Source organism: Stegostoma tigrinum, chromosome 8 (assembly GCF_030684315.1).
Source record: "Stegostoma tigrinum isolate sSteTig4 chromosome 8, sSteTig4.hap1, whole genome shotgun sequence".
Lineage (NCBI taxonomy): Eukaryota > Metazoa > Chordata > Chondrichthyes > Orectolobiformes > Stegostomatidae > Stegostoma > Stegostoma tigrinum.
In genome coordinates this window covers 11,214,844-11,238,776 of record NC_081361.1, presented here as the reverse complement: position 1 = coordinate 11,238,776, position 23,933 = coordinate 11,214,844, and the positions used below count along the sequence as shown (strand labels likewise).

General features: G+C 41.0%; 1 protein-coding gene across 9 annotated transcripts in view; it reads left to right on the top strand.

Annotated features, from left to right (window-relative positions):
• The window catches only part of fam20b (FAM20B glycosaminoglycan xylosylkinase), a 210,825-nt gene that overhangs the window by 127,748 nt on the left and 59,144 nt on the right, over window positions 1-23,933 (top strand). For 6 of the 9 annotated variants that reach the window (XM_048539020.2, XM_048539016.2, XM_059647731.1 and 3 more), the window contains 4 exons: window positions 4,290-4,461; window positions 7,405-7,596; window positions 9,775-9,834; window positions 19,361-21,184. In XM_048539020.2, coding sequence (XP_048394977.1) covers window positions 4,290-4,461; window positions 7,405-7,596; window positions 9,775-9,834; window positions 19,361-19,595 — 659 coding nt within the window. In that variant the 3' untranslated portion in view covers window positions 19,596-21,184. Of the gene's footprint in view, window positions 1-4,289; window positions 4,462-7,404; window positions 7,597-9,774; window positions 9,835-16,199; window positions 17,562-19,360; window positions 21,185-23,933 lie in introns of those variants that run through there. The other 3 variants (XM_059647732.1, XM_059647733.1, XM_059647734.1) reach the window with 3 other exon arrangements.

Below are 23,933 nucleotides of genomic sequence, written 5' to 3'. Positions count from 1 at the left end.
AAGCCCACCACTCTCTGCCTGAAGAAATGTTGTCTCATTTCAGTTTTAAATTTACCCCCTCTAATTTTAAGGCTGTGCCCACGGGTCCTAGTCTCCCCGCCTAACGGAAACAACTTCCTAGCGTCCACCCCTTCTAAACCATACATTATCCTGTAAGTTTCTATTAGATCTCCCCTCAACCTTCTAAACTCTAATGAGTACAATCCCAGGATCCTTAGCCGTTCATCGTACGTTAAACCTCCCATTCCAGGGATCATTCATGTGAATCTCCGCTGGACACACTCCAGGGCTAGTATGTCCTTCCTGAGATGTGGGGCCCAAAATTGGACACAGTATTCCAAATGGGGCCTAACTAGAGCTTTATAAAGCCTCAGAAGCACTTCACTGCTTTTATATTCCAACCCTCTTGAGATAAACGACAACATTACATTCGCTTTCTTAATTACGGACTCTACCTGCAAGTTAACCTTTAGAGAATCATTGACCAACACTCCCAGATCCCTTTGTACTTCTGCTTTGCGAATTATCTCACCATTTAGAAAATAGTCCATGCCTGTATTCTTTTTTTCAAAGTGCAAAACCTCACATTTACTCACATTGAATTTCAACAGCCATTTCCTGGACCACTGTCCTAAACTGTCTATATCTTTCTGCAGCTTCCCAACCTCTTCAGTACTACCTGCCTGTCCACCTATCTTTGTATCATCGGCAAACTTCGCCAAATGCCACCAGTCCCTTCATCCAGATCATTAATGTATAAGGTGAACAGCTGCGGCCCCAACACTGAACCCTGTGGGACACCACTCGTCACCGGTTGCCATTCTGAAAAAGAGCCTTTTATCCCAACTCTCTGCTTTCTGTCAGACAGCCAATCCTCAATCCAAGCCAGTAGCTCACCTCGAACACCATGGGCCCTCACCTTTCTCAGCAGCCTCCCGTGAGGCACTGTGTCAAAGGCCTTTTGGAAGTCTAGATAGATAACATCTACTAGGTTTCCCTGGTCTAACATACTTGTTACCTCTTCAAAGAATTCTAACAGGTTTGTCAGGCATGACCTCCTCTTACTAAATCCATGCTGACTTGTTCTAATCTGACCCTGCACTTCCAGAAATTTAGAAATCTCATCCTTGACAATGGATTCTAGAATTTTACCAACTACCGACGTTAGGCTAATCGGCCTGTAATTTTCCATCTTTTGCCTTGATCCTTTCTTAAACAGGGGGGTTACAACAGCAATTTTCCAATTGACGCAAAGTACTTATTAAGTTCTTCAGCTATTTCCTTATCTCCCATCACTAGCCTTCCAGTATCAATTTGGAGCGGCCCAATATCTACTTTTGCCTCTCATTTGTTTCTTATGTATTGAAAGAAGCTTTTGCTATCATTTCTAATATTACTAGCTAGCCTACCTTCATATATGATCCTCTCCTTCCTTATTGCTCTCTTTGTTATCCTCTGTTTGTTTTTGTAGCCTTCCCAATCTTCTGATTTCCCAGTGCTCTTGGCCACTCTATAGGCTGTCTCTTTTTCTTTGATATATTTCACATATGATGAACGGCTGAGGATCCTGGGATTGTATTCATTAGAGTTTAGAAGGTTGAGGGGAGATCTAATAGATACATACAAGATAATGCATGGCTTAGAAAGGATGGATGCTGGGAGGTTGTTTCCATTAGGCAGGGAGACTAGTACCCATGGGTACAGCCTTAGAATTAGAGGGGTTAAATTTAGAATGGAAATGAGGAGACATTTCTTCAGCCAGAGAGAGTGGTGGATCTGTGGAATTCATTGCCACCGAGCGCAATGGAGGCCAGGATGTTAAATGTCTTCAAGGTAGAGATTGATAATTTCTTGATTTCACAAAGAATTAAGGCCTACGGGGAAAGTGCGGGTAAGTGGAGTTGAAATGCCCATCAGCCATAATTAAATGGTGGAGTGGACTTGATGGGCCAAATGGTCTTACTTCCACTCCTATGTCTTATGGTCTTATGTAGGAGTCGAAGTAAGCCATATAGCCCATTGAGTCAATTCCATTCAATGAGATAATGGACATTTGCACTTTTCTGTCATAGCCTCATTACTTTTCATTGCTTTACAGATTGAAAATCTATTTCACTCTTGAATATACTTAATTAACTAGGCAATAACAGCCCTCTGAATTAAATAATTCCACAGATTCACCACCTTCTGAGAAAAAAAACAAATCCCTTATTCATGAGATTATGCCCTGTTGTCCTAGATTTAAACCATAAGGTGAAACAGCCTCTCTGCATCTACCCTAAGAATCTTGCAATAAACTGGTCTCTCATTCTTTGAAACTCAAATGAGTCCAAGCCCAATCTACTCAACCTCTCCTTGTAAGAAAATTATAACGTAGCTGGAATCAAGCGAGCAAAACTTCTCTGAATTTTCTCCAATGCCAGTGTCATTCCTTATATCAAGAAACCAAAATTGTTCATTGAATTCCAGGTGTGGGCTTGACTAGCCTGTTTCGTTTTTAGCAATACTTCTCTCTTTTTATACTTTTTCATTTAAAATAAAGGCCAGCACTCCAGTTGCCTTCCCTATGACACACTGAACTTGTGTGCTAGCTTTTAGGGATTTATGCACAAGGGCCCCCAAATTGTATAATGTAATTCCCCCATATTATATTCCATCTGCCAGGTTTTTGCAAACTCTCATATGCTTGTTTATATCCTTGTGCAAACTCTTCCTAACATCCCACTGGGTGCCTTCCCTCTTATTTCGTGTTATTTGCAAACTTGGAAATAATGCTTCACTTTCCTCATCCGAGTCACTAACATACAATGTAAATTAATTATGGCCCCACAACTGATTCCTGTAGCACTCCACTAGATAGAGGTTGCGATTCTGAAAATTCCCTTTTATCCCAACTCTGTCTTCTGTTCGTTTGCCACTCTTCTCTTCTTGTTCATATATTTCCTGCAACTCCATAGGCTCTTATTTAGTAGACTCATGTGTAGTTCTTTATTGAATGCCCTTTGGAAATCCAGATATATCTGTTGGTTTCCCCATTATTTATCCTGCTTGTTATCTCCTTCAAAGCCTTTTTTTAAAAAAAATTGTTAGGCATGCTTTCTCCTTCTTGAAGTCATGCTGACTCTGTTTAATTATATTGTACCCTAAATGTTCTATAACTACATCATTTAGATAGACTCTAACATTTTCCAAAGCTAGCTATTAAGTTAAATGGCTTCTAGTTAGCTCTGTTTTGTTTTCTTGCCTTTTTGAAATAGGATGTTACATGGGCAGGCCTCGTTCATCTCGCACTTTACATCATCTAAGGATTTTTGGAAATTTACTACTGTGCGTTTTTTTAAAAACTGATTTTATATCCATGCTGCTGCAGACCTTCCTACAGTATGAGCTCTAATTTTTTTTATAGCACCTTTGGAAGCCCATTTACACCACATCAACAGCATTACCCTCACGTTACTTCTTCAAAAACTTCCAGTAAGAAGTCAGATATGATTTACTCTTAACTCCATGGTGGCTCTTCATATTTTTAATGTGACTATTAATTCTGTCCTGAATAATAATTCGAGTGGTTTCCCCACAACCAAAGTTAAACCAACAGTAAGATGGGCTAAATAGGATGCCAAAACAGACCCTGAGCTTCCAGTTGCCTTCCACTTTAACACACTACCCTGTTCCCTGGCTAACATCTCTGTCTCAGGCTTGCTGCAGTGCAGCTCAGCACAAGTTGGAAGAACAACACCTCATTTTCATTTGAGGACCCTGTAGCCTGCTGGACTCATTTATCAAGTTCAATAATTTTAGGGCCTGAACTCCCCCATGTCCAAGCCCGGACACCACACACTGGGCCTTCTTATCTTAAGTAGTTTGGAGCAATGAAAGTAATGCAGCAACATTTGCAATCAAAAGTTATGCCATTGAGGTTGCGCAATTGTAGCAAGATACACATTTTGGAATTTTCTGTCAACTCTTCTGTTATTTATTTCGCTGTGTTACTCAGTGCAGCTTACCAGTCTGATGCATGTGTGTCAATGACCATCATTAACTGAGATAATACATATTCCCTCCACTGATCACTGAAATCCTGTTGACTTCTCTTAATTTTGTATTTTAACATAATCATCTTACTGTGATTAGATCTGAAGAGAATGGTAGCGCATTGAAGAGAAGCTTTTTTTCATTTTTTTTCATTTAAATAGTAAAAGAACTTCATTTGTCCTATGGAATGCTTCAAGTAAAACTGTCCAGTTTCTTGATTTGTCTTACCAAATTGTTTTGTTTTATGTTTTTAGGTAACAATAGCTGCTTCTTTGGAAAATGTTATTACTGCAGAGAATCAGAACCAGCCTGTGCTGATGGGCACATTATGGAAGGATCTGTGATACTGTGGCTACCTGACATCTGGCCATTACAAAAACATAGACACCCATGGGGCAGAACCTACAGAGAGGGAAAACTAGCCAGGTATTCTCCCAGATATATCAGCTTTTATTTGTTTAACAGCAAAAATAACATGACTGCAAGAAGTCTGAAGCAAACAGAATGCTGGATAAACTTCGCAGGTCTGTGTTGAGAGAAACAAAGTTAATGTCTCGACTCCAGTATGACTCCCCTTCAGAGCTAAAAGAATTTGGAAAGTTTTTTTTAATACTTTTGACAGAGGTGGAAGCGGAACAAAGGAACAGATGGTGTAGAACTATTATTTGTTCTACCAGTACTTGGTCCTTCTTCAATTCCCCACCTTCCCTGCCCCAAACAAATAAGGCCTTATTAATGGTAAAATACACACTAGAATTGTAAACAACAACTTTTCATACAGAAAGCCACCAATCTTGTATTGAATCACTGAGGTGATGACAGGTAAAAATGAGATACTTGGCCACGTGGAGAATTGATGGATTGAAAAGGAGGGAAAATTAGCCATATATATCACTGATCTTCCCATCTGACATTCGTGCCGTGGTAATTTTGGCAAACTCTTGCCTGACTCTGTGTCATCATCCTTGCTAACCTTACTGGTCAAGAAACAAAGTAAATGTTTATTTTTGATGGGTATCCTTCAGGGCTACTGCTTCATTCTCACTGACTCCTTTAATAGGTAATGTAGATAATAACATTACTGTTTGTGCTGACATAAGTACTAAGACTCACTCAGACTCCCATTAAATTTAAAACCACAACTTAAAGGAAATCTATTAACTTCTAGATACCAAGGTTTGTAAATTGAAACAAGGAACTGGACATAAGATAGCATAAGTTTCTTTTATCCAGAATAGCTGACAGATACTTATACACATAAAAAGCTATCACCCTAAACACACTTTCCCCAAGCTGGTGGGGTCACCAACAATATGTTTAAATCACATTCATAAAGGTGGAATACTTCAAGCAGGCAGTAACTACCCTATTTACAGCAACTCAGATCTCAATATAGATTTAAAATTAACCATAGACATTGATTATAGCAATATCTACTACTGTTTTCTCTATAAGGTAGTTCCTGAATATGTGCAGTTTGAAGATAAGATAAATTTACAAGTAATTCATTACCTCAGTGATTTCATGTTTTCCTGGCTCCTAGACAGCTGAGTGTTCCTTTGTTAACAGGTTTAAAAATGTTGTTGTTTCTTTTCAGGATTTTTTTCTTTTTCTCCCTTTGTAGCCTGTCTCTCTCTCAACCTGTTTGAAGCCTTCTATTTCCATAACACCAGAAGAAATAAGAATAAGTGTAGGCCTCTGACATGTACTGTGCTTTACATTAGAACATTCCTTGAGACCATTTTACTGCGTTTTCCACATAACCCTCAATTCCCTGACTGATCAAGAATTTATCACAACCTTAAAATATACACAAGGTCTCTACTACACAGCTTTCTATGGCAAGGAGTTCCAAGACTTTCACTTCTCAGAGAAAATGTTCCTCCTCATCTCTGTCTTGTATTGCCATCCCTTTATTCTGAACTATGCCCTTTGTCCTCAACTCTCCCACAAGGGGAAACACCCTCTTAGCATTTACCCTGTCAAGCCCCTGAAGAACGATTATATATTTCAATGAGATCACCACTCATTTTTCTAAATTCCAGTGGGTACAGTCCAAACCTGTTTAGTCTTTACTTGTAAAACAGTCCCTCCATATCAGGGATCATCCTTGCAAACCTTCTCTGAACGGCTTCCAATGAAGCAATATCTTTCTTTAAATAAGGGGACCAAAATTGCTCACAGGACTCCAGAAATGGTCTGACCAGCAGCATCAGAGATGATGGGAACTGCAGATGCTGGAGAATCCATGATAACAAAGTGTGAGGCTGGATGAACACAGCAGGCCAAGCAGCATCTTAGGAGCACAAAAGCTCGGACCTAGACCCTTCATCAGAGACCAGCAGCATATATAGTTGCAGTAAAACTTACCTACTGTTATACTCTAACCCCCTTGAACTAAGGCCAACATTCCATTAGCCTTGCTGATTAGCTGTTACATCTGTGTGCTAACTTTGTTTTTCAGAAGTACTCCGTTGTGTTATAACTTTCTGCAATTTTTCTCTATTTCAATAATATTTTGTTCTCCCTTGCAAAATGAACAACTCGCATTTTCCCACATTGTACTTTCAATACACTCAGTGATCAAAACGTAAAGAAGGTTAGTAGGAACACAGCTGAGTGAAGTATTTACTGTGAGCTGACATCCGAGCAACATTGTATTGAATGATGTAGTGTTTATGTAAGTTAGAATTCAGGAAATCAGCACAGGATTATGTGGTAGAAATAAAGTAGGGACTTGCTTATGTTTGGATGAGGTTGAAATGGAGATGAGCAATGTGCCAAAATGTTGATGTTGGATTTCATATGGCATTTAAGCCAGAATATGTTTTAAGAAAGCTGCCAAGATCGATTCTTCAAAACCTTGTGAAGAACTGGCTTGAAAGGAAATTTGAATCAGCAACTGAAATTCGCGGTTTTTGGAAGATGTCCTTCAAACAAACTCCAGAGGGCTTATTGTACCGAAACTCCTGGATCAATATATTTTCAAGAGAAAGTGAGAAAAGGGATAAAATTGTTTAAAAGTGTAACAGTACATGCATTGTATACAAGACCTCACATGCTCTGATGAAGCGCCTAGGCCCGAAACGTCAGCTTTTGTGCTCCTAAGATGCTGCTTGGCCTGCTGTGTTCATCCAGCTTCACACTTTGTTATCTTGGATACTCCAGCATCTGCAGTGCCCAGCATCTCAGCCCACATGTAGAGTTCATTTTTAAATTAACTTGCATCCTGCAAAATGAACTGCACTTAAAGCAATTTTAATATCTTATACTGGGCGATGCTCAGTCGGAATTAATTTTGATTTAATGCTATGTACTGTAATTTGTTTCAAAGTAGTTGAATATTAATCTCAACGTTTTTTTTTCTAGATGGGAATATGACGAGAGTTATTGTGATGCAGTAAAGAAGACCCCTCCTTATGATTCTGGCCCTCGTCTTCTGGATATAATAGATACAGCCATTTTTGACTACCTGATTGGTAATGCAGACCGTCATCACTACGAAAGTTTTCAGGATGATGGTGGAGCAAGCATGTTAATTTTGTTGGATAATGCAAAGAGGTATATTGCAGAAACTTCACTGTATACTTCTACGTAATGGTCTAATTAGTAGAATTGCATCACAGGTGATATCTACTAACAATATATGGTAAGAATAGTTAAATTGGAGGAAATGTTTTTCTCCTTCAAATAAATCAATTGGAACAGGCCTTGTTTCATTTTGGCATGTTTTCTTGTCTGTAAACAAACTTTAAGAAGGGCTTTTTAGGACAGCATAGGTTTGTACAGTTTTAAGCTAACTGAATTCATGAAGACAGTAATGCAAGAAAATTTGGTGTCTCTTTTTTTGTTATTAGTCTTTCATTGTTTTTGTGGTTTAGATTCTAAACTCTGTTTTCTCCTGGGTACTTGAATGTAATGGTGCAACTGACTGTCCTATTGGCAATAGCTCGGCTTGTCATGAACTATTGGTGATGGATACAGGTAGCCAGTATTGTTTACCTGACCAACTTTGGTATTGTTATTGCAACCTTAAATGGTGGAATTTTATCTGCCTTCACTCCAGTAACCACTTCTTTTACACTAAAATCAACACACCAACAGTTTTCTTGTAAGCTGCTCACCATGTTGATATGTTCTCATAGAATTTTGCCATGTCATTATGATTGTGATTTCTGGTTTACTATTACATCATTTGAGTTTAATGGTTTCTCACTTCTGTGTAGGTCATGCAATTTGTTTAATGGGATGTTTGTAATGCTTCAGAATTACAAATTTGCTTGGATTTAGTACATTATGGATCATAAAAACTGAAACTTTTAATTTATGGTAGTCACCCAAATCTTCAAGTCAGGATACTGCTGTAGCAGTATTTTTAATTGATATGGCTATCAGTATTTACCATTAATCTAATACAGAAAAGAAAGTGGATCTCATTATCCAGAATATACACATGCATAGTTAAGAGCATGATCCAGAACTTGTGGTTTGAGTTACTGACCCCTTGCATAGGCTGCACCAGAACAGAATCTCGCTGAAGGACTCTGTACTGAAAAACATTGAATGCATAAAACCGAGCAGTTACCCTGCTTATTGTCTACTGATCATGCTTGAAAAGATAAGACTAGTGCATTCAGTAGTAAATGGCCCTAAAAAGTTAATTAAACAAGTGTGAAGTCTCTTCAGAAATTTATGACAACGGAGGTTTGTTTTAAGATTTTAAATGTCTTTTCTCCTATCTGTTTTTCTTTCTTTGCATGCATTAAACATGACTTGTATTTCCAAGGTCTTCACAGCAAGGGTTCTTCAATCTAGTTGACGAGTTTTGCTGTTGCATCGTATGTTCTCACATTGCGTACGCATCTGACAGAATGTCCATGCTATATATCAGTCTGATTGGAGCACTTATGTTCTCAAAAGCCCACTGGCCAGCTGTTTGCATGAAAACAACATCACATCATTTCTTTACTACTGCCTACTTAATTCTACTTCAAATTAATTGAATGTGAAAGTCTTGACTCTTTCATGTTAAGTAAGCTGCAAGGGGAAACTAATATAAATAGTTATCAACCTAATTTCCACTAGAAATTCAGAAGTTCGGTTATGGGGATATGGTCATGTCAGGTGATGTCATTGGATTTACAATCCAGAGGTCAAGACTAATGCTTTGGGAAAATGGATTCAAATCCTACCATGATAACTGATGAAGTTTAAAATCGCCTATTAACTTGGAATTGAAATCTAGCCACAGTAATGGTGATCATAAAGTTGTTATTGATTGTCAAGGAAATCTATCTCATTCGTCAATACCCTTTAGGGAAAGAAATGTGCCAACCTTACCTGTGTGGCCTTCAGACCATAAAAATGTGGTTAACTCTTAAGCATCCTCAATAATGGTCCAGCAAGGCATTCAATTCAAAGGCAATTAAGAGTAGGCATCGATAACCATTTGTCAGGAAAGAAGGAAAAAAAATCTAGCATTCCTCAAGGAAATTAGAGGATTGTTGTCACAGGAAAATGGAAATATCACCACGGCTTGAGATGTAAAATGAGGCATGGTGCTAATGTAATCTATAGAGACATTTGCATAGCAAAATAAGTGTTTCATACTTGACATTTGAGAATTTTGATGCTTTGTATAAAAAAATGAAAGTTCAATTGCCTGACACTAATATCTGGGATAAGGAATACTTCAGCTAAAATTTTTAAAATCATTACTGTCTTCTGTTTTGTTTCTAGTTTTGGGAATCCAAGTTTAGATGAAAGAAGTATCCTTGCAGCTGTTTATCAATGTTGCATGTAAGTGCCTAGCAGTACATCAAGCTGCAAAAAGAATTATTCCATAGGCTTAAATTATTCTGTTGTGTAATCATCCAAGCTAAAGTCAATTTTAAAAAATGAAAATAGGTGTCTGGTTGAAGTGCAAAAATCCTGTTACATTGTTGGTAATCTCTCATTCTTATAAATAAATGGCCAAACAACATGATATAAGGATACTTGTGAAGGTATGTTAACAGTGTACTTGAGCTAAATCCTTTTAAGCCTTTTTTTTGTTTAGTGGTGCACTGAACCCATGATGGTATGTGGATTTGTGATTCTAATCCTTTACACAGTAATGTAAAGTTCTGTAACAAGGAAAGCACTGTCACTCCAGGGCTTATGAATGACAGAATATCAATAATGTAATGCTCCTGATGCACATTTTCTTCCTTGAAAGCTGTTTTGTACCTTGTGTCCTTCAGTGGAATAGGTTAATAGAGTGTGAGTGATGTTTATGGCTGCATCAGATTGTCCTGGATTAGAAATGAGTTGAGGGAGAGACATCCTTTTAGCAGCTTAAATGACTTGCAATTTTGGTTTTAAAATATCAGATGGAAGCTTTTATTACAAGGCAGCAACAATTTATTGCTTCTTAAGTAAACTGATATCTTTATGATTTACATTAAGAAAACCCTTTACAAATTAATGTTGAATATCACTTCGAAGAAGCACTGAGGGTGGCAAGAGCAAAGAATAAGCTCTGGGTGGGCCATTTCATAGCAGCAGGCCCAGGTCACAAATGTTAGCTGGAGAGCAAGGCAGTTTATTGGGAGGTCAAGATTATTTATGTGGACAGAGCCAAATTGTTCCCCAAAGCAGTCACCAGCCTGCATTTGGTATTGCCAAAGTAAATGCCATTGTGAGCAGCAAATGCAGTGGCCTACATTTGAAGATATCCCAGTCAAACCCTGCTTTACTTGGAAAGTGAAGGAGGGTTTGATGGGATCGTGTAGGGGGAGGGGCTTAGATTAGTTCACAGGCCGGTGCAACATCAAGGGCCGAAGGGCCTGTTCTGTGCTGTATTGTTCTATGTTCTAAATGTGTGTGGAGCCTTGGGCATGTGAGGAAGTGAACAGGCAAGTGTCATACCTTTTTACAATTATATGAGGAGGTGCCATGGGAAGTGATAGAGGAAGGGCTGGAAATCATGGGGAATGGTCTGGTGAATGCTGACAGTGGAGAGTAAGAGAAAATTGGTCTGGTGCTGGCATCATGCTAAGTGTGCAGAAATGGCAAAGGATGATCCTTTGAATGTGGAGACTAATGAAGTGGGAAGCAGGGACAAGTGGGACACTGATAATGGGAACTGCAGATGCTGAAGAATCCAAGATCTTAAAGTGTGAAGCTGGATGAACACAGCAGGCCAAGCAGCATCTCAGAACCACAAAAGTTGACATTTCGGGCCTAGACCCTTCATCAGATGAAGGGTCTAGGCCCGAAACGTCAGCTTTTGTGCTCCAGAAATGCTGCTTGGCCTGCTGTGTTCATCCAGCTTCACACTTTATTATCTTATAAGTGGGACACTATTGTTGCTGTGGGAAAGAAGGTAAGGGGTGGGGCAGACATGTGGGAGATGGTCATAAACACTGAAGACCCTGTCAATCACATTTGGTGGGTTGGGGGAGAGCCTTGGTTAAGGAAAAAGTAGGTCATATTGGAAGCAGACCTGTTAAAGGTGGTATCTCATCAGAACAGCTGCAATGGAGAAACTGGGAGAATGGTATAGAATCCTTGAAGGAAGTAAGTGTAGGTGAGGTAACTGTGGGAGTCATGGGTTTGTAATAGATATTGGTGGATAACCTATGCTCAGAAGTGGAAACAATGAAGTCAAGGAAGGAAAAGGAGGAGGAGCAGCTGGTGACAGACCAGCTGAAGGTGAAAGACAGGTAAGAATAGAATTGTAACCAAAAGTGATGAATTTTTCCAAGATGAGAGTAGCACCAAAGACGACATCAATGTGTTGGAAAAAGATTTGTGGGTGGGGTCCCAGTAGGTTTGGGACAAGGAACGTTCCACAGACCCTGCCAAGAGACAAGTATAACTGAGATCCATGGCGCACCCATGGTCTCACCCCCTACTTGGAGAAAATCAGATGATTTAAAGGAGAAGCTGTTCAAAGTGAAAATGAGTTCAGCCAAGTAAAAGAGGGTGATGGTGGATGTAGATTTTAGCGGTACCTTTTCAAGGGAGAAGGGGAGAACCTTCTGCCCATCCATGATGAAGAGGCAGCAGCAAGGACCAGGAAACTGGAAATTGTGGAACTAACAGTGTCTGTAGGAAGGAGGTGTAGAGTCAGGACAGAAAGTAAGTTAGTTCAGTGGGGCAGGAACAGACTTAATTGATGATCTCTTTGTGGATTTTGGGAAGTTAGTAGAAGGCTGTGTGGGTTGGGGAAACTGAGGTGTAAAGTTGTGGAAGGGAGCTGTCTGGAGAAGATAAGGTCCATGACAGACCTGGAAATAATGGCTTGATATTCACTGGTTGAGTTATTGATCTCCTGGCGAACAGGAAGAACTGACCGAGAAATGGCATTCATGTTGTCAGGGAGAGGTCTGTACACCAGACAACAACCAGACTTGTCTTATCGGCAAGTTTAAAAACAAGATCAGGGTTGAACTTGAGGAAATGGAGTACAGTAATTTAAGATGGATACAGGTTAGAGTGGTGAGAACGGCAGAGAAATTAAAGCAATCAGTGTCATGTCAGGCATTCTCAATGAAGAGATCAAGTGTTCACAAAAGACCAAAGTGAGGTGGAACGGGGTGAGAAGGTCTGCACCAGGAAGAAGTGCACTTCTGTCTAAAGAAGTGAAGACAGTGGAAGAAGTTCAGCTTCGTGTCATGCCCATAATTCATTGAAGTGGGAACATAAAGCCAAATCTTTCACTGAGTACAGATTGTTCAGCATCAAGTGGGGAGGAGGCACAGGGTGTGGTGAATAAATGGCAAGAGGTGAGATGGAGTCAGAGGGGAGGGAAGGGAAAGAAGTTTCCTGAAGGGTATCAGTATTCTTGAGTGTTTGGAGCTTGTGTTCCTTGACAATATTTAGAAGCCATTTGGCTAGGTACATTAATAGGAAAGGTTTTGGGTGATATGGGCCAAATGGCACTAGTTCAGTTTAAAAAACCTGGTCAGCTTGGACCGAAGGTTCTGTTTCCATGCTATACGACTCTACATCCACTGAGATGCAGTTGACATGAATGACCTGAAAAGAAGACAAAAGGTTCTGCCAATAGATAGTGACTGGGGAAGGAGGAGGAGGAAGCAAGGCCGTTTTTAAAAAAAGTGACATTAAAATAGGATGGTGTTAAGCATGACAACTTAAAGCAAGGACTTATTAGTAGGGAGAACATACAAGGTATTCACACTTTTGCTCATGTAAACACCAAGAGCCATACTGAGAGTCTTCCAACTGCCAGAAATATGTTTAAATTGTCAGGTTGTGAAGGGGTACTTTGAACTGTGCATTTGATTCCAGGATAGGACAGAAAGCTGGGTCAAAATCCTTGAACTCCTTCCCTTAATGACATTGTGGATCTACCAACATCAAATAGATTGCAGCAGTTCCAAAAGGCAGCACTCTACTACCATTTCAAAAACAACCAGGGATGGGCAATAATTGCTGGCACAGCCAATGACACTCACTATCCATGAATTAATAAAAGTAGTTGAGGTCTCAAAGATAGCTGATCAGCATGTCTACCTGGTTAAAATGCTTATGTGATTCATGTTGGCAAGTGGCTTTGAGATGAGGTTGCAGATTTTCTGAAAATAATGCAATGTTATAGACAGTCTACTAGGGACAGAAGGTAGTTAGAGAGTAAAAGTCTTTAAAACAGCATCATGATGAAACACATGTGGAATATCTTGATTCAAAACACCAAATTCATGCTGAATAAAAATGATCTAACTTGCATTTGAGGGAGGATCTCCATTATTTCAGATTGAAGGGCAATTCTGGAGTTACAGACAACCAAATTGTGAAAGGAAAATGAGAAGTAAGCCCCCAGAAACTAAGAATGATTGTGGACTGATTCTGGCAGACTTGAATGTCTACTTTGTAAGGTATATCTTTTGTGTGCTTTTTTTGTTGTGCTAAAAATAAGTAAGGGGGAATATATTTTGTCTTTGGTTTCAAGTATAAATTTCTTATGTTCAGTCAGTGTATATATAGTAAATATCTTGAATGAAATGCCATTCTCTCAGGTGGAATATTCAAATCTCTCGTTGTTAATCGGTTTTCTTGAGGGTTGTGCAAGTGTGAAACCTATAAATGTTGATGTTCAGAGAGACTTGAGTGCACTCATAACAAGGAACATACATTAGTATGCAGATACAGCAAACAGTATCCAAGCCTTCATTGTAAGTGAATTGGAGTGCAAAAATACCAAAATATTCCGTCAATTTTGTGGCTTTGGTGAGACCACATTTAGAACGCTGTGTGCCACTTTAGCTTCATATTGACAGGATGGTAAGCTTAATACAGTAAATAGTCATTGGATTTGTCCACACAATGAGAGGGCTGTTCCATAAAAGAAACTGAACCTATATTCCTGAAGTTTATTAGAATGAGATGTGATCTAATTGAAACATTCGAGATTGAAGAGGGTTGATGGGTACATAATTGCAGTTATTTCCTGTGACTGGATAATCAAGACCAAAGGGGGACACTTTGAGGATAAAGAGCTGATCATTTAAGACATGAGATGAAAAGTTTCTGTTCTCACATGGTTGTGAATCTTTGGAATCCTCTATCCCAGAGGATTGTATATGTTTCATCACTGAATATATTTGAGGTTCAGGTTGGTACATTTTTGATCTCTCTCATAATTGAAATATGGCAAATGAGCAAGAAAGTGGAATTAATGCCTAAGATTTGCTATGAGCGTCGTAATAGTAGAACAAAACTTACAGGCCATGACTTTGAAATTAAGACCTAATTTAATGGCATTGTCAACCTCATGAAAATTTACCTGATTCACTAATGGTTTATAGGAAAGGAAATCTCCCATCTTTACCAGGTCAGGTCTACATGTGACTCAGTCACATGACTACTGAACAAGCTGAGCATTTCCTAAAGGACATAGCTATTAGATGGGGATTGTAGCACATGGTGAGAGAATGAACAAGAGGAAAAATTCTTTGACTGTATCCTCAAGCTACACAGCTGTATGATTGTAGTGGTAAGCATGACCATCACACATTTGTAATGGAGATCAAGTTTCATTTTCACAATGGAGGGTCCCTTCAATGTGCCATGTGGCAGTCCTCTTGTGCTAAATGGGACAGAATTCGACGAGATCTACTAACTCAGATTTGAGCATGTGTGAGAGATAGAGGGTCCTCAGCAACAGCAGCCCAATTGCATTCATTCACAAACTATAACATGATTTTTCTTACCATTACTGTAAAGCTGGTAGATCAACATAGTCAAAAAGTATAGATGGGTATGCTAAGAGCAGCATCAGGCATATCTAAAAATGAGGCATCAGCCTGATGAAACTGTACCACAGGACAATTTGCATTTCAAATGGAAACATGCAGTGATCCAGGCAAAATGGTCCTGCAACTGACCAATCGGATCCAGGTTCTGCAGACCTGTTGCATCCAATTGTGAAAGATGGTGGGCAATTAAATAATGTATAGGAGGTACAGTCTGCACAGATATTCCCATCCTTAATGATAAGGAAGACCAGCACACACACGAGTAGGCTGAAGCATTTGCATCTCTCTTCAGTGAGTGGGTGATCCATATGATATCAAGAAGTGACTGAAGGCAGAGGATACTGAAAAGCCTACTGGCCCTGATAATAGTTCAGCAGTAGTACTAGATTCTTATGTTTTAAAATTAGCTACACCCCAAGTCAAACTGTTCCAGTGATGCTACAACACTGGCATTTATGTGAAAGAGTACCATGTGACATTTTGTATTCAAATAGAACAATCCAGTTCAGTCAATTACCATCCTATCAGTCACATTCAACCATCAGCAGAGTGAAGAAAGAGGGTGTTGACAGTGCTATCAAATGGCACTCTCTCGAATCTCAGAATTGTTATGGAGTAAAAGATCTTTTAGGTCTGCATAAGCTCTCCGAGCCTTTACCTTTATTTAAATAGAAATGTTATTTAAACAGGGTTATAATTAAAGTTATAATCATCCAGTACCCCCTTGAATGGCTCAACTGAATCTGCCTACACCACACACAGGCAGTGAAATCCATTCAATATCTACTTGCTGTCTATGTTTTTTTTCTTACCTTGTATTTTTTCTTTTGCAAAACATCAAAATTGTGCCCTCCTGCTTCTCTATCCATTTATGAGTGGGAAGTTTCTCTCTATCCACAGGCTTGGAGACTGTCATGATTTTGAAAACTTACAGCAAAAATCCTTTCTAAGGAAAACAATACCAGTTTATCTAAGCTTTTCTTATAACTATACTGTCTCATTCCTGGAACCATGATAGTAAACGTATGACAACGAATACCTCAGACACATACTCAGTTTGAATTCCACCAGGACCAGACGGCTCCTGACCTCACTACCACCTTGGTCCAAACATGGATGAAAGAGCTGAGCTTCGGAGGTGAGGTGAGAATGACTGCCCTTGACACCAAGAGTAACCTGGCTGTTGGTTGGAATCGTGCCTCATACAGAATCAAGATGGCTGTGGTTTTGTCGGTCAGTCACCTCAGCAGGATTTCCTCAGGGTAGTGTCCAAGGCGCAACCATCTTCAGTTGCTTCTGCAATAACCACCTTCCACCGTCATGCATGAATCCTCAAATACTAAAGTAGCCCTTTGTTGGTTTAGAACAGTTTTGACAATGTTCCTGCTCAGACTGATAAATAACAGGTAACATTACATCGTACAACTGCTACGGAATGACAATCTCTACCGAGAGACTCCAATCATGATCCAATGACTACCATGGCAAGTACCCTGGGGAGAAATAGAATTGGATGAGCCATGCAAGTATTGTGGCTAGGAACCCACTACCCACTTCCTAATGCTTCTCCACTTGCTAGAATGTATGTGTAATAGAATACTCTCCACTTGTCTGAAAGGGTGCAGCTTCGGCCAACACTTGAAGCTCCACCATCCAGGACAAAGATAACTGAGTTGCACCCCATCTACCACCTCCAACACTCCCTCCCTTCATTATGGACACACTGCAGCCATGATGTGTACCATCTTGAAGATGCACTGCTATAACTCACATCTTTGGGCACCATCCAACCCCTGATATCTACCACTAAGATAGGCAATGGTAGCAGATGAATGGGAATACTATCACCTGCAAGTTTCTCTTCATCATTCTGAGTTGGAACTGTGTTACCATCCCTGTCACTGGGTAAAACTCTGAATTCCTTTCCTAACAGGGTGTAGGGATGTGTGGAGTGCTAAAGACTGCAATTCCAGAAGGCTGCTCGTCACCACTTTGAGGGCACTTAAAGGGGTGTGGAATAAATACTGGCCTAGCCAGTTGTGCCTGTATATTCTGAACAAATTACAAAAATCAGTTTTTTTTTGTTCCTGCATTGAAGTTTACTGCATATATGCCATGTACAAAACATTTATTGTTTGCAACATTTTTATAGAACAAAGAATTCCAGTTTGTGAATTTCCAGTGATAATGGGAACTGCAGATGCTGGAGAATCCAAGATAATAAAATGCGAGGGTGGATGAACACAGCAGGCCAAGCAGCATCTCAGGAGCACAAAAGCTGACGTTTCGGGCCTAGACCCTTCATCAGAGAGGGGGATGGGGTGAGGGTTCTGGAATAAATAGGGAGAGAGGGGGACCGAAGATGGAGAAAAGAAGATAGGTGGAGAGAGTATAGGAGGGGAGGTAGGGAGGCGATAGGTCAGTCCAGGGAAGACGGACAGGTCAAGGAGGTGGGATGAGGTTAGTAGGTAGATGGGGGTGCGGCTTGGGGTGGGAGGAAGGGATGGGTGAGAGGAAGAACAGGTTAGGGAGGCAGAGACAGGTTGGACTGGTTTTGGGATGCAGTGGGTGGAGGGGAAGAGCTGGGCTGGTTGTGTGGTGCAGTGGGGGGGAGGGGATGAACTGGGCTGGTTTAGGGATGCAGTTGGGGAAGGGGAGATTTTGAAACTGGTGAAGTCCACATTGATACCATTAGGCTGCAGGGTTCCCAGGCGGAATATGAGTTGCTGTTCCTGCAACCTTCAGGTGGCATCATTGTGGCACTGCAGGAGGCCCATGATGGACATGTCATCTAAAGAATGGGAGGGGGAGTGGAAATGGTTTGCGACTGGGAGGTGCAGTTGTTTGTTGCGAACTGAGCAGAGGTGTTCTGCAAAGCGGTCTCCAAGCCTCCGCTTGGTTTCCCCAGTGTAGAGGAAGCCACACCGGGTACAGTGGATGCAGTATACCACATTGGCAGATGTGCAGGTGAACCTCTGCTGAATGTGGAATGTCATCTTGGGGCCTGGGATAGGGGTGAGGGAGGAGGTGTGGGGGCAAGTGTAGCATTTCCTGCGGTTGCAGGGGAAGGTGCCGGGTGTGGTGGGGTTGGAGGGCAGTGTGGAGCGAACAAGGGAGTCACGGAGAGAGTGGTCTCTCCGGAAAGCAGACAGGGGTGGGGATGGAAAAATGTCTTGGGTGGTGGGGTCGGATTGTAGATGGCGGAAGTGTCGGAGGATGATGCGTTGTATCCGGAGGTGGAGGAAGTGTCGGAGGACACCTCTGCTCAGTTCGCAACAAACAACTGCACCTCCCAGTCGCAAACCATTTCCAATCCCCCTCCCATTCTTTAGATGACATGTCCATCATGGGCCTCCTGCAGTGCCACAATGATGCCACCCGAAGGTTGCAGGAACAGCAACTCCTATTCCGCCTGGGAACCCTGCAGCCTAATGGTATCAATGTGGACTTCACCAGTTTCAAAATCTCCCCTTCCCCAACTGCATCCCTAAACCAGCCCAGTTCGTCCCCTCCCCCCACTGCACCACACAACCAGCCCAGCTCTTCCCCTCCACCCACTGCATCCCAAAACCAGTCCAACCCGTCTCTGCCTCCCTAACCGGTTCTTCCTCTCACCCATCCCTTCCTCCCACCCCAAGCCACACCCCCATCTACCTACTAACCTCATCCCATCTCCTTGACCTGTCCGTCTTCCCTGGACTGACCTATCCCCTCCCTACCTCCCCACCTATACTCTCTCCACCTATCTTCTTTTCTCTCCGTCTTCAGTCCGCCTCCCCCTCTCTCCCTATTTATTCCAGAACCCTCACCCCATCCCCCTCTCTGATGAAGGGTCTAGGCCCGAAACGTCAGCTTTTGTGCTCCTGAGATGCTGCTTGGCCTGCTGTGTTCATCCAGCCTCACATATTGTGAATTTCCAGGGATGTTTTTGTTATAGGCATTATACAGTCCAGTTGAACTCATATTTCTGCAGCCTTGTGCTTATTGCTTGCTATGGAGGTATTGGAGTTTTCACTTTGTATTGTTTTGACCTAGTTTCTATTCAAACTTTCTTTTAATAGTATTAGAGTATCCACCTGGAATAGGTTAAACTACCTAAAGAATGGAGTTCTGAGTACTGCTATGCGGACTGCCATGTCACATGACCCCATAACCCCAGTTTTGACAGATGCACATTTGGAGGCCATGGACCGACGGCTGATGGGTGTCATAGCAACTATCAAGCAGTGCATTGAGCAATTTGGGACTGACAGTGTGTTGGTGGAAGACAGAATGAAACTATCTCACTTGAAATAAGGCATTTGTACTGGAAATCAAGTAAAACTGCTGTTCTGCAAATGTCAAAAATAGACAGTTGGAAATGATGCACAGTATGGAACACAAACTGATGGAATTTTAAGAAATTGTTTCAATAAATTATTTGGAAAGATAGGCTTGTTCCTAGGAGAGGTGATGAAATGTCAGTTAGCCCAACTGAATTCTGCATTGACACAGGTGAGCATAAACAGAGGCAATAAAATTGCTTTCTAAAGTAATGCTTTCATTTGATCTTTATTGTAACTGTAGGCATGTTTTTCATCTTTCATGTTTTGTCAAAGAAGACCAACTTGTTTTAGGCATCCTAAAGGTCATAAATCTCTACTTTTCTAACAGCTGTTACCTCAGTGAGCGAAAGGTTAAGTACATTTTTTTGATCTTTACATTACCAAATAATGAAATCCAAAATATTCTCCAGCTAGACTTCTCTTTTACCTTATATGCCTGCCTCAGTTACATGGACAAATTACAAAACCCACTAATGTAAGTCCTGTCTTACTGCTTTCTCATCACAAATTTTGAAATGTTTAAAAATTTACTGTGTACCTAGGCAACAGTATTACTACAATGCAGATTAGATGGAAGGAGGCAAGAATCTGAAATAAAAGCCCTTGATTTCTGTAAATTCAAAATGTATTACATGTTTAAACTGCAACATGAAATTGTAGTTAAACTACAGAACTTAATATTTATTTTCTTACTTTGTTGACCATTTAAAACTATCTAACTGCTGGGCTGAAAGTAAAAGGTACCTTTTTGTAATAATATCGCTCAATAAAACTTATCCTATTATTAGAGTGCAAATGGTGAAATTCAACCCATAATTCGTTAGTGTTGCAATGTGTGGTTGTGGGGAAGGGAGATATAGCTGGTACTATACAACAATAAAGCTTGGGTCCAACTGAACAGCTAACATTCCACAGTTGAGACAGTCCTGAAAAGCTTGGATTTGAAAGTGTTGTGAACTTGTACATTTTTTGCTGTTTTCAGTGCTATGTATTTAAAATGGAACTTGCTGAAAAGGTAACAGAACAGAATTGTTTATTGATTAGGCACTGGGGTTGCTAGCTTCACACTGTGCCATGTTTGAGCTGTTGGTTTACTATTTGACATTGTGTGCACTAAACATGTTTGCAGATACCCAAACCTAGCAGTTGAACTTTTCAAAACTGATGGGCACTGGCAGTTCTCTGATCCGCCAGATTGGTTAGATGTTTACAATGATTCTTGCACAGCAGGAGGACTCGGACTGTTTAAATCAATGATTCAGACTTTAGCAATGGAAATCTTTTCTGAAGTATCAAATAATAAAGTGGTATGTAAATAATTATATAAATTATTTGTTGGAGTAGACTTGAGCTATTGCTTACATGTATCTATTATAAATGGAAGATTACTCCATATTTTAGTGGAGAAGATGGCTGGTGCTGTTGTTCACATTCTCTGGTAATCCACCATTTTGAAAATAATGTTCTGATCACCTCCAATGCAAATAAATGATTTAAGCAATGTGTACTATAATACCTTCTATTTTATTAATAAAAAAATTAAAGCACAGCTTCAACAAATTTGCATTTTATCAGTGTGTTATAAAATTTAAGTCTCTATTAAAGGCCAACAGTCAATATTTTTTGTCATTTACTTTCATGTTAGAGCATTTGTGTCCCAAATGTGAAATGGTTAATTTCAATGTCACATAAAACCATTGTTATTCCCTGCAGAGAATGCAGGCAGTTATCTTTACCAATTTAGTCTTAATGTACCTGTGTAGCTTACTTTCCTTGCATGCTGTTCCCCTTCACCATGACAATGCAGTTAATCCAGCTACAGTTGTCAACTTCATTTCATCCAGTCATCTCCCCCACCACTGCCTCCAAGCTGATTGTTCCCCCAGCCCCACACAGCTTGATTCTACCACTTTACCAAAATTCACAAACAGCACTGCCTGGCAGACCTATTGTTTCTGCCTGCTCCTGCCTCACAGAACTCTCTGTTCCTACCTTAACTCAGACTGCATCAGGGAAGACTCTGATCTCTGCCCACTCACAACTGCGATTCCAGTTTGTGGGCTCCAGCCGTTTCCTCTTCACCATGCATGTGCCATCTCTTTACACATCTGACCCCCATCAGAATGGTTTCAGGGCTCTGTGTCTTCCTGGAACAAAGGCCTGAACTGTCTCCATCCACCACCAGCCTTCTCCGCCTGGCCAAGCTCATCATCACCTTTTACAACTTTTCTTTTAACTCCCCTCATTTTCTTCAGGGGGGGGGGGGGAGGACACGGGTACATGCATAGGCCCCTATTGTTATGCATGTCTCTTTGTCCCTACCCACAACTCTTTCCCCCAGTATATTGATGATATCATTAGTGCTCCCTTCCTCATGTGGCATTGGAAAATTTTCACCCTGCTCTCACCTTCACCTGATCCATCTGACTCCTCCTTTCCTTGACATCTATTTCCATTTCTGGGGATAGACTGGTCACCAATATCTAGTATAAACCCACTAATACCCACAATTACCCAGACTACAATTCCTTGCACCCTGCTTCATGTAAAGACTAGTCCATTTTCCAAGTTCCTCCATCTTTGTCGTATTTATGCTTGACAAGGGAACCTTCAAAATGTCCACCTTCTTCCACTGAGGATTCCCCAGTACAGGGTCCTCCGCTGGCTCTGACCCATCTCTAGCACTTCAGCCTTCATTCCCTTTTTGCTCACCTATCACCCCACCAGCATCCACATCCAGAGGATCACTAGCCACCATTTCCAGCGAGTTGCCACTACCAGACACATATTTCCCTTCCCTCCCTTGTCAGCCCTCCACAGGGACTGTTCCCTCTGGGACACCCTGGTCCACTCTTCTTTCATTCCCAACACCACCTACACAACAACCTCACGGACACTTGTGGTAGCAAGCACAGGTGTAACACCTGTCTGTTTTATCCTCCCTCCACAGTGTCCAAGGGCCCAAACACACCTTCCAGTGAAGCAGTGCTTTGCCTGCACTTCACACAATCTAGTCTACTGCATTTGCTGCTCTCAATGTGGTCTCCTCTATGTTGGGGGAAAAAGTGTAGACATGCATTCTGTTTACAATAAAAGATCCTGAGCACTAACTGCCTGCCACTTTAGTACTCCATTGTGTTCCCTGGCCAACATCTCTATCTCAGGCTTCCTGCAATGCTCCAATGAAGCAATGTTCTCAATGTGGACTTTACCAGTTTCAAAATCTCCCCACCCCTCAGCCCTGCCAACACAACCTGTCCAACTTCTCTCCCACCCGCACTCATTATCGCATCCTACCTACCTTACATGGCTCACCCCTCTGCATTTCAGAGCTCCCTTCCTCCTCCCCCATTTCTGAAGAAGGGTCCTGACCCAAAACATCAACTTCCTTGCTGCTCTGATACTGCTGGCCTACTGTGCTCCTCCTACTCCACACACTGTGATCTCTGACCACAGCATAGGCAGTTCTTACTATCCCAGGGTAGATGACTGAGGTGTCAGTGATCATGATTCTATTAGTTTTAAAATAGTGATAGAAAGGACAGACCTCCAGTTTAGAACATTAACTTTTAAATGTGGAAGGCCAATTTTGATGGAATTAGGCAAGAACTTCCAAAATTTAATTGGGGGCAGATGCTCACAGGGAAAGGGGCAGCTGGAAAATGAGAAACCTTTAAAAATGAGATAACAAAAGTCGAGAGACAGTATGTTCCTGTTATAGTTGAACAGCAAAGTTGGTAGGTGTTGAGAATGCTGGATGACTAGAGAAATGGAGGTTTTGGTCAAGAACAAGAAGGAAGCATATGTCAGGTATAAACAGCAGAAATTGAGTGATTCCCTAGAAGAGTATAAAGGCAGGAGAAGTATACTTAAGAGGGAAATCAGAAGGGTAAAGAAGGGACATGAGAAGGCTTTGGTAAATAGGGTTAAGGAGAATCCACAGGGAGTCTACAAATACATTCAGGACAAAAGGGTTAACTACGGAGAAAGTAGGGCTGCTTAAAAATCAGCAAGGTCACCTATTTGTGGAACCACAGGAGAAGGGGTGGGGGATACTGAATGAGTATTTTGCATCAGTGTTGACTGTGGAGAAGGATATTGAAGATAGAGAACAAATAAATAGGAACATCTTGAAAAATATACACATTACAGAAGAGGTGGTGCTAGATGTCTTAAAATACAAAGGTGAATAAATGCGCAGGATCTGATCAGGTATACTCTAGAACTCTCTGGGAAGCTCAGGAAGTGATTACTGGACCTCTTGCTAAGATATTTTTATCATTGATAGTCACAGATTAGTGCTGGAAGT